The sequence below is a fragment of the Felis catus genome, chromosome D2 (assembly GCF_018350175.1).
Source record: "Felis catus isolate Fca126 chromosome D2, F.catus_Fca126_mat1.0, whole genome shotgun sequence".
In the NCBI taxonomy this organism is placed as follows: Eukaryota; Metazoa; Chordata; class Mammalia; order Carnivora; family Felidae; genus Felis; species Felis catus.
In genome coordinates, this window is record NC_058378.1 from 19,560,833 (window position 1) to 19,571,652 (window position 10,820).

A 10,820-nucleotide genomic window follows, 5' to 3' on the forward strand; every position below is an offset into this window, starting at 1 on the left:
CGATCTTTTATTTCTTCCGTAGAAAAACACAAATTAGTTTTGTTAAATATAAAAAAGACAACGCAAGACCCACGGAAAGAGGAGACGCTTCTCTCCGCTGGCTCTGCAGAGCTCTTCCCTAGCTTTTGAGCCGACTTTGGTGAATCTGTGTCACCCACTGCAACCGGACGTGATAATTCAACGCGCCAGGCTACCCCTTTTTTGGCACTTCGGAAGCACCGCCATCACAAAAGGAAAACTATTCTTCTGATACGGCACTTGTTTTCTCCAGAAGACTAAGCTCTAAAAACCTGCCACCTTGAAGAACACAAATGGTTCACAAGCATATGGTTTTCTGGCTGTCCCACAGGAAGGATGCAGCTTCGCGAGGGGGCTGTGGTCCACCCCCCCACCCCCCACCCCACCGCCCCCCCCTCCCCGGCCGGCCGCAGCAGACCAGCCCCACGAGCCCGGTGACACACAGCGCCGGGCCCTGCTGCCAGGTCCCTGAAAGGCATCTGTGGACTTCACTGGTTGTCGTAACGGGTTTCAAGAGACACCCATTTTAAAACGGGTTTCAAGAGATGTTCACGTTTGGTTTTCAGGTGGCCTCAAAGAGGCGTCGAGACGTAGTTAAAATCCCATCTCTGAGTAGGGTATCATCAAAAAGAGAGCTGTTCAAAAAAGTCACAAAAGCAGGAACCTGAGCTTCCCTCATATCTGTTTTCTCGTGGCCGTGCTTTTTCCCATTAACCGTTTAAAAGTCTGAATCAGCAGCAAATATAGCCGTACGTACGTGCGCGTGTGCGTGTGCGTGTGTGTGTACACATTTTGGCTGACTTAAGGGAAATAAAGGTCATTTTGTCTCCTACAAACATTTGCTGCAGGCCCTTCAAGAACGTTCACTTCCCTGCAGGCGGGACAATGTAAGTGTGGACGTTGAAACGCAATCCTGACGGGTGCTCCCTGGCCGGCCCGCGTACGGAACGTCCTTGCATCGAGCAGCCCTTAATCAAGGGAGGGTCGACCACACCACTTCGCCGTTGGTCCTTCTGCGCATCATGAGGCGGCCAAGTCGCATCCTTGACACCCACATCCGAGCGGGTCTCTTTCATATTAGCTATAAATTAATCCCGAGGTCTCGGAGCTCTACTTTTCCAGAGTTAGGAACATTGCTCAACTCCCTTCAGAAATATCTTGCATAATTGGCTGGTCCCTAAGCTGAAACAAACAAAAACGTCGAAGGCAAGAAAGAATACATAAACTGAGAGCTCCACCTGTTACACGCATACACACGCGTTTCCTCTCCAGGTTCTACACAATAAAAGGAGTCACGTCAGCTAATATAGCTTCTAATATCGGCTTCATCTAAAAACTGCCTTTTCCGGGTTTCTTGCCAACATCATACGACACAGCAGTACTTTTTCCACCAGGACTTGGAGAGGTTTTTCATTTTGTCAGGAGTCCTGCTTTTGCGCTTCTTTGGCTGTTGCTGAGTGTCTGAGTACTGAATGCCGGCGACAATGGCCGCGTCAAAGACCTCTTTGAGGTTTTTCTGAGTCAAGGCCGAACACTCGATGTAGGAGGCGGCTTTGATCTCCTCGGCGCACAGCTTAGCTGCCTCTTCAGGCACCGGCTTCTCTTTGCATTTGTCCAGCTCAATGAGGACTTTGACGTCTTCTCTGAGATCCGACTGAGTTCCAACGAGGACGATGGGGGCTTTGGGACAGTGGCATCGGATCTCGGGCACCCACTTCTCACTGACGTTCTGGAAGGATGAGGGGCTCACCACACTGAAGCACAGAAGAAAGATGTCCGTGTTGGTGTAGCAGAGGGGCCTGAGTTTGTCAAACTCATCCTGCAACCAATCAAGGCACCCAAAAGTTATTTTTTAAATCCATTCTCATTAGCAAAAAGACCCCCTTACCAATTTTTGCCTCGGAAAGGGTTATGGCAAGCCCACTGCCAGGGCCTCGGGAATGCAATCCTGCTGCTTCCCTAAGTGGGGCCCACACGCCCAGCCCCACGCAATCTGCCCAAAGTGTTCGGTGTTCTCATCGACACTCATGACCCACTTGCAACTCACCACAGAAAAAGTACTTACATCGGGTGAATTTTAGAAATAAAATTGACTTCATCTAGCCTTCAGCCCAGAGTAACCCAGACTTACTCTCTCAACTGTGGTGCTTAGCCACTCTTCCAAAACTTAGCATCCACACTGATCCCCAGGTCTCCAAGCTGACCCCAGTGAGCCCCGGTCTAACACAGCTCCTGTCTTCAAGAATCCAGCCCTGCCCTCAGGGTGCCTGGATGGCTCAGTCGGTTACCCGTCCCACTCGGTTTCGGCTCAGGTCATGATCTCACGGTTGTGGGGATTCAAGCCCCTTGTCGGGCTCTGTGCTTACACAGTGGAGCCTGCTTGGGATTCTCTCTCTCTCCCTCTCTCTCTCTGTCCCTCCCCCAGCCGCTGCCTCTGTCTCTCTCAAAATAAATAAACTTTAAAAAAAAAAAAAAAAAGAATCCAGGCTTGCCCGTCCCCATGACAGCTGTGAGCGACGCCCGCCTCACCTATCTGCACCTGTACACACTCAGGGCACACACAGTGCAGGGAAGAATTTTAATCAGACACAAGGACAGACCCAGAATTGGAGCTGAGACCTCTCATAGGCCACCCTCACTGGCAAATCACTTACAACACTGGTTAACACATTCTCATTCTTGCTTGATGTTCCTCTTTCTTGCTTGATCTCTTTTTCTCCCTCCTTTCTTCCTTTTCTTACTTCCTTTAGCCTTTTTTTTTTACCCCTGCAAATACCAGGGGCCTCCACGCATGGCGCTTTGGGAAGATAAAGGACCAGGGAAAGGGCATACCCACCCTACTCTTAAAATATAGAGAATTGGATGGAATAATTCTAATTCATTATAGAAACCAAGCATCATGCTGAATATCTGCAATAGTCACCCACTTCACAGAGATGCATGCTGGACACTGGGCCCCGGGCAGGGCCAGGGGATTCACTGGGAACAGACAGACCTGGCCTCAGCCCTTGCAGAGATGTCTGCCTCCAAATCAGCATTTCTTTATAGTCTCCTGGAGTCCCATATTCAGCTAACTGAAAGCTTTCACTCACCTCTCTCATAGGAAAATACTTACATCATCTCATTCTTATTTAGAATTTCTGGGGTGCCTGAGTGGCTCAGTCAGTTAAGCGTCTGACTTCGGCTCAGGTCATGATCTCACGGTTTGTGGGTTCGAGCCCCGCGCCGGGCTCTGTGCTGACAGTTCAGAGACTGGAGCCTGCCTCGGATTCGTGTCTCCCTCTCTCTCTGACCCTCCCCTGCTCTCACTCTGTCTCTCTCTCTCTCTCAGAAATAAATAAACATTAAAAAAAAATTTTTTTTAAATTTCTATCGGTGGGGGCCCCTGGCTGCCTCAGGTCGGAAGACATATAGGACTCTCGATCTCAAGGTCGTGAGTTCAAGTCCCCCACTGGGTGTAGCGATCATGAAAAAAAATAAATACATAAACGTTAAAAACAATAAAAAATAGATAAAATAAAATTTCTGTCCGTGGGCGCCAGCCATCCGCAAGTGGACTGTAACAGACCACTTCCCAGTGGCCAGAAAAAGTGAAACGTCATCCAGGTTTTCATTACTGACATGCACATTATTCCGTATCTGCAGCCTTTCTGCAGATGTAAAGAAAACCTGGATCTGTTTTTTTTTTTTTTTCTTCATTTGAAGCTTCGTATTTCAGTTGTAGGGCAACAACCAACAATATTGAAGTCAGCCAGCTACAATGCTCAGGAATAACTCTGGCATTTCGGAACGTCACTGCCACGTGTCTTCTACAAACGACGGTTTAAAAAGAACAACTTAGCTTCCTTAGTGCCAACTTTGTGTGGAGGAATAACCCGACCAGGTAGACTACGGCCTCGCTCTGAAGACCTCGTAATAAAACGTTCCTTCTGTTCTCGGAGGCCTCAAAGCAAAAGCACAAGACGGAGCCCCACGTAAAGGCAGCTCTCAAAGGCAGCTGCACCTCGCTGTGAGAAGGCAGTCACCCTCGGCCGTGGCCTGGAATCTGGGCTTGCATTTCCAATAAAAAGAAAGACAAGCACAGGGGCTGGGCCCTGTGACAGGCCTTTGGAAATGTGGCTCCCCAGACCTCTGGGGAGTCTGGCTAAGGGGCTCCGGGAGCCGAGCAGAAATGAAACCCTCCTCCTCACGGCCTGCCCAGAAACCTTAGATATTTGCTGAAATAAATGCAATGTGCACATGGGGGACGAGGCCAGTGGAACGCACCCCCAAGGAGACGTGTGCTGAGGCCCAGTGACTGGCATGCACCTGCCGGGTCGGGCAGGAAGACGTACAGAATTCCATCAGGGGCGGGGCGGGCCGGACAGGCAGCTCAACAGTAACGCTGGTCAAGCTGCAACCTGATTTTTTTTTTTTTTGGTACCATAGAGATTTTTCCTTTTTTTTTTTTTTTTAATTTTTTAATGGTTATATTTATTTTTGAGACAGAGAGAGACAGAGCAGGGGAAGGGCAGAGAGAGAGGGAGACACAGAATCCGAAGCGGGCTTGGGGCCCTGAGCTGTCAGCACAGAACCCGACGCGGGGCTCGAACTCACAAACTGTGAGATCATGACCTGAGCCGAAGTCGGACGCTCAACCGACTGAGCCACCCAGGCGCCCCCCATAGAGATTTTTCTAAGTGCCTCAAGGGTCAAAAGGCTGAAGAACTTTCAGCTTCTCCTGGTAATGCCACCGCGAACTACTCCTATTCCAGTGACGGTCCTCTCTCTTCTGCCAAAGGTATGTTTTGCAGAGCCCTCAGTCTCCGATCTATTCTCACTCAAGACTGTGAGTCCAGTGTTAAGAGCTCCTCGTAAGGTCTCATACGCTCACCTACCTCCCTGACAGGAAGACCCGAAGGCACAAAAAGCGATTTCTAGTTCCTCATGCAGCCAAGGAGCGCCGCATTCTTGCTCCGAGCTTCCATATGAAACCAGGGCATTTGGGCCCCAGGTTAGGGCTATCTGTGCTCACGTTTCCCTGGGTTGGGACTCAGACGTGACACAAGTCATAAGGCTACGGTGAGGACTGCCTGAAGGGGTGGGGGCGGGGGGGGTTCCACTGGTTGAGTCAACATCAGGGAAATACAGCAGGTGTCAAATCAAGTCCCTTAAAAGGCAGTTTATCAGATCTGGATTAACTAAGGAAGTTGGGAAAGAACTACCACTTGGACCGGCTTTGCTGTGAGTCCAAATAAGTCCCAAATGACACCTGGGGTGTAGGGGACAAATGACTTTATCTTACCAACCGTGTAGGTTTCATAAATAGTTTTTGAAGTTAGTTTTCTACACGTCTTTAGATGGTCACCTCCTCCGTTACATAATAAGGTACGCGTTACTAACCAATACGTCAGTTAAGAAATACAGTCCAGGGGCGCCTGGGTGGCTCAGTCGGTTGAACGTCCGACTTCGGATCAGGTCATGATCTCACGGTTTGTGGGTTCGAGCCCCGCATCGGGCTCTGTGCTGACAGCATAGAGCCTGGAGCCCGCTTCGAATTCTGTGTCTCCCTCTCTCTCTGCTCCTCCCCCACTCATGCTCTGTCTCTCTCTCTCTCTCTCTCTCCTTCAAAAATAAATTAAAATAAAAAAAGGAAATTCAGTCCATCTCAACGAAAACATCACTGGGAGAGCAAGAAAAAAAAAACAAAATAATTTCCAAATAAACCAAAACGTACCAACTTGCACCAAAATCCTTCTATTTCCTTAAACAATTTCTTCATGAAAATGTCTCCAAAATTATTCTCGTGCTTCCCCCACTTTCAGACAGACCATACCTCGACAAATCAAACCCCGCCTCAATAATTCAGGATCGTTTCCACAAAGCGGTCCCGATGAGACTCCGAAGCCTCTTCCAAAACTGCTCAGAGGTTTTCTCCCCAGACCCACCTGTCCTGCACCCCGAGCCCACGTTGCCTTCCGCCTTATGGAACTTCGCTGGTTTCTTTTCACAAGTTCTCCCCACTGGTCTGTCTTCCCTCCAGACTGCAAAGTCTTGTGAGGGGCGGGCCCAGGACCTCAGTTAGCACTTCCCCAAGACCTAGCTCTCCTTTGTCTGTCTCCATGCGAAACCGAGACTCAGCCCTATTATGTGGCAGGCACCATGCAGGCAGAACCCCAACTTAGGAAGCCGTGTCTGCGGCAAGAACCAACATGTAACAGGAGAGCCCCATCAGTGGGCAGGGATGTCACTGAGCTGCTTGCTCCCCGGCTCCCCCCCCCAGGGGTCCCCAGTAACTGTGCCTTCTCGGGCCGTTAAGCTGCTCCTTCCTGCTTTAGCAGGGATGCCTATATTTATCGATGTGCTCCTCTGACCTCACCTGGAAGGTCAGAAAATCAGACATGGAGCAGGAAAAATATTCCCACTTTATGCAAAGCCATACAGCGTTCGCTATAAATACGAGGAGGGCGTCCAGAAAAGATGAAACATTGCAACGGCGGTGTTCTTTGCGTTCTCTGTTGCACAGACTACACACGGTGTTTGATTTTCCCTGCTGCGGCTGAAGGGGAAGGATGAGGAGAGAAAGAAGAGGCCGGGCTACCACTCCCGCCGCTGTGGCCCCCGCCAAACCAGCGATGAGCTGGAGACCAGAGCTGCTCAGGCTTGTATCACCTGGAGGTTTGAACTCGCTGTCCCCAGGCTAGGTGAGCAGTGTGGAAGTCCTGGCTGGGACGAGGCACTAGAGAATACTGGAAGGCCAACCTCTTAAACACGGAAGGTCACGTGACGATACCTCAGAGAGTGAAGTGGGCCCTTTTACGGGCCTACAAAGTGCCCCTCAGCATCTGCTCTAACAAAGTACAGGAAGGACTACGTGTTTGTTAACTGTCACTCTGACCAACTCAAGAGACAGCACCCTGGGTTCTCACAGGGAACGAGGAGACCTCGGTGACGAGCACCATGCCAAGGGAGGACGGGGTGATGATGAGTCCCTGGAGCTCGTCGGGGAACACCCGAATCCCCATCGCTCCCTGGGTGTCCGATCCAAGTGCCTAACCTTCCCACGATTTGGAAAGACTAAGTCCAGGTTCATTCATGACTCTGGTGCAGGACAGCTTTGACCCCTGCATCTGCTTCAGGGAACGAAGGTGGCCCTAGCGAGTCAAACCACGGCTTAGGAAACGCCATCTTTTTCTTATTTATTTATTTACTTATTTATTTATTTATTTATTTATTTATTATTTTTGAGACAGAGAGAGACAGAGCATGAGCAGGGGAGGGTCAGAGAGAGAGGGAGACACAGAATCCAGAGCAAGCTCCAGGCTCTGAACTGTCAGCACAGAGCCCGACGCGGGGCTCGAACTCACAGACCACGAGACTATGACCTGAGCCGAAGTCCGACGCTTAACGGACGGAGCCACCCCGGTGCCCCAAAACTCCATCTGTCTCTTGAGCCAATTTCTTTAATATGTGGCTGGTTGACTTCCAATGAAATGATTACATCGCCAACTAACTTTGAGTAATGATCACAGAGCATCAGTGATAATTTTTAATAAAAACCAGAGAGTAAATAAGGTCAGAAACGCCTGTGAGAAGAGAACTGTTCTTCACCCTGTTGTCCCCGTCCTGCCCACGCAAAGCTGGGCCAAACCCGGTTTTACTAGCTCAGGGCTTTACCCCCCTCCCCGTCACCCTCTCAGGGGTGGGTCTACTTCCTGAGGCTTTAGAATGACCCCGTTTATGCAAGGAGGGTATTCTGAGGCTTTTCAAAGGCTGGTTCCCTTCCCACCACTGAGCCGCGACGATACACTAACCTGCCCGGCAGTGTCACAGAGCTGGAGTCTCACAGGCCGTCCGTCCACAGAAACCACCGCTTAAAAACAAGATGAAAACAATGATCAGGGGGGGTGTCCTTTAACCCCTTTCAGGAAAACCATCGTTTTAGCTGCAACTACCAGTCTCCCTCCAAACCCTTCGGTTATTCTCGGTCCCCTAATGAATTAAAGACTGGTCTAAAACAAGGAGGCCTCCATGCAGGCACTTTTGTATACAACCCTCCTGGGCCAGCACCTCACGGCACTGCCGGGATGAGGCCGCAAGCCCCTGAGCCATCGGATGGCACCCCAGAAGGGCCTGCACTCTTCTCCCAGCCCCGGAAGATTTATTTGCCTGTCACGCTAGTTTCAAAACACCTAAAAGCAACACTGGGGGGTAAATGGGAACCAACCTTGCCGTTTTAACTCAGTGGGAAGGCTCACAAATAATTCTGTTTTCCCTTGGGATCTGTTCCAAGACTTCATGGTTTATCAGAAAATTGTAGCTTGTTTTGAGAACACGAGCAAACACAGGCTGCCTGCATTGTCCTGTTTATGGAAGCGGGCCCTACTCATCTCACCCTGTCGGCTCAAAGAGAGGATTAAAAAAGAGAAGAAAGCCTGTCCACCTTTCCACTGGGATGGGGTACTGGGCAGGGGCCTGCCTCAGGGCACAGCCTGAGGTTTCTATTTGAATTAAGCACCCAAGTTTGTCTCAGTACAACTTTCTCAGTTCTTTTAATGTTTACACTGATCAGCTGGGAGGAGGAAAGGGGGGGGGGGACCCAAAACTGTTTAGGTGGCAAACCCATTAGGTGTGGCACACTTTCATCTAGAGTACCCAAGCTCTTGCCATTGGGACTACGTGGTCAAGAAACATTTCTTTTTTTTTTTTTTTCCTTGAAGAGCAAGAGGGAATGTTTCACACTAGCCTCTGTGGATTTTCACGTTTTTGTGAATTTCAAAAAAAAAAAAAAAAATCCCCGAAAACCCCTTTATCTTTGTTTCTACCAAACTAAAACTCAGCATACCATACTTAAGAGCTGTAAATAGCTTAGAGATAACTGAAAAGATACTAAGCCATCAGAAACACAGCCAATCAGGGAGATGGAAGTAGGGGCAGTGGGGCCAAGGGAGAGGGACTCGGAAGAAACTGGGTTTACTCTCCAGGTTTAATCCGGACGGAAGCCTTTACCAGGGCCGTTTTCACCAAAGCGAGTATTTTCTGCCGTCTCCGTGGCTCTTTAAAGCGGAGACGCCCATTGTCACGGGAACCGCCAAAAGGAAAGGACCGACTCTCCGGGCCACAGGTAGGGCCACCTGCGCGTCACCTTCCCACTGAAAATCGGCAGCGGCGCCAGCAACGTCGACCTGACGCAACTTTCCTACGCAGCAAACTGACCAGGCAACCTGAACTCGACCTGTCTGATACTCGCTCGTCTGCTACTAAATTGCCCGACCATTTCTTTTCGCGTAGGCTCTGTCCCCCGTACCCCGCCCCCTCCGCCAGGCTCCGGCTTTAGGGTTCCCCACTGCCTCTGGAGGCTCCGCGCTCGCCGGGTCCCCGAGGCTCGGGAAATGCCCGGCGCTCCGCGCCTGGTCGGCTTCCCAGCTGGAGCCCTCCCGGTCCCCCACCCCCCCGCCCCGGGACCCTCGCGCCGCCCTCCCCGCCCCCCCCCGCGGCCATCGGCACCGCAGACCGCGGCCCCGCGCCCCCGGCCCCGCTCACCCGAGAAGTTGTCGAAGGCGGTGGGGATGTACTCGGTGGGGTAGCCGTTGGTGGTGTAGCTCACCACCAGGCTCGTCTTGCCCACGGCGCCGTCGCCGACGAGCACGCACTTGACGCCGCGCCCCTCGGCACCGCCCGCGCGCCCCCGGCCCCCCGGCGCCCCGGGCCCGCGCCCCCCGCGCGCCCCGCGCTCCCGGCGCGGCGGAACGGGCGGCGCCTCGCAACGGCCCGGGAATGCGGGGTCCCCCTGCTGCGGGGGCATCGGTGCGCGCGCTCGGGCGTGCAGGCGCGAGCGAGCAGGGCCCGGCCCGCCCGCCCCTCGGTCCCGGAGCCCTCCGAGAGGGACGAGCTGTCACCGACCGCGGTGGGCGCGTGCCCGGCCCCCGAGAGCGGCGGTTCCAGGCCACACGCTCCCAGACAAAGGCGGCCGGGGCGGGTCGCGGCTCTGGGCTCGGGCGGCGCCACCTGGCTCCGCTCCGCGCGGTCAGAGGACTGCGGGCCGGCCGAGCGCCGTGGAGCCCGAGCGCTCTGTCTCCTCCCGGCTTCCCGGCGACACGACGCGTGGGGGGCGGGAGGGGAGGGGAAAGAGGCGGGTCCGGCCCGGCCGCTCTGTCCCCGCGCCGAGGCCACAGCGCCCCCCGCCTGCGCGCCGGGCCCCTGCACCCGGGCCAGAGGCGGTGCTACGCCGGGCGGGTGAGGAGCGCGGTCGCCGGCTCCGGGCCGAGCGGACCCTCGCTGCTGGGGGCGCGGCTGCCGCCCGCTCTGGGGGTGGACCCTGAACACCCACTCCGGGGCGCGTGGCCCGGAGGCGACGGGTGGCCGAAGGCAGCCTCCGCCCACTCCCCGGCGGCCGAGACTGACACCACCGCCGGAGTGACCGAAGCGGTTCCGCCTTGTTGCGCCCACGCGGGCGGGGAAGCCTGAGCTTCCTCCGGTTCCCCTGGCTCCCCGCCTCCCCTTCCCGGCCGCAGCCTGTGCCGTGGGGGCCCCTTGCTGGCCACAGTGCTTCACCCAAGGGGGAAATGAAGCGTCTTGGGGACACGCCCGCAGGAGACTGAATTAAAAGGCAACTTTTTAAAGTCTTCGCTACATACAGCCCATCGTGTGATTTTTCTTCTAAGATCATTTGTCCTCCAATAGTTTGGGGACAAAATGATGTCAGGTCCAGCGCTATTGCTCGTTGGGCATGCCATGAACCAGCAAAGTAATTTGTAGATTCAATTTCTTCTTTTGCGTAAATGTTGTTTGGAGACATTAATATAATGGGGGGCGGGGAGTCC

At 53.2% G+C, this 10,820-nt stretch overlaps 1 protein-coding gene across 1 annotated transcript; it reads right to left on the reverse strand.

The window, feature by feature from the left end:
• Positions 1-395: 395 nt before the first annotated feature.
• On the reverse strand, positions 396-10,024 carry RHOU (ras homolog family member U). Its single transcript, XM_023240449.2, has 3 exons — positions 9,541-10,024; positions 7,812-7,870; positions 396-1,837 (listed from the first exon to the last, which is right to left on the reverse strand). The coding sequence occupies exons 1-3, from the start codon at positions 9,800-9,802 to the stop codon at positions 1,382-1,384; spliced, it is 777 nt and encodes a 258-aa protein (XP_023096217.1). The 5' UTR covers positions 9,803-10,024; the 3' UTR covers positions 396-1,381.
• Positions 10,025-10,820: the final 796 nt, after the last annotated feature.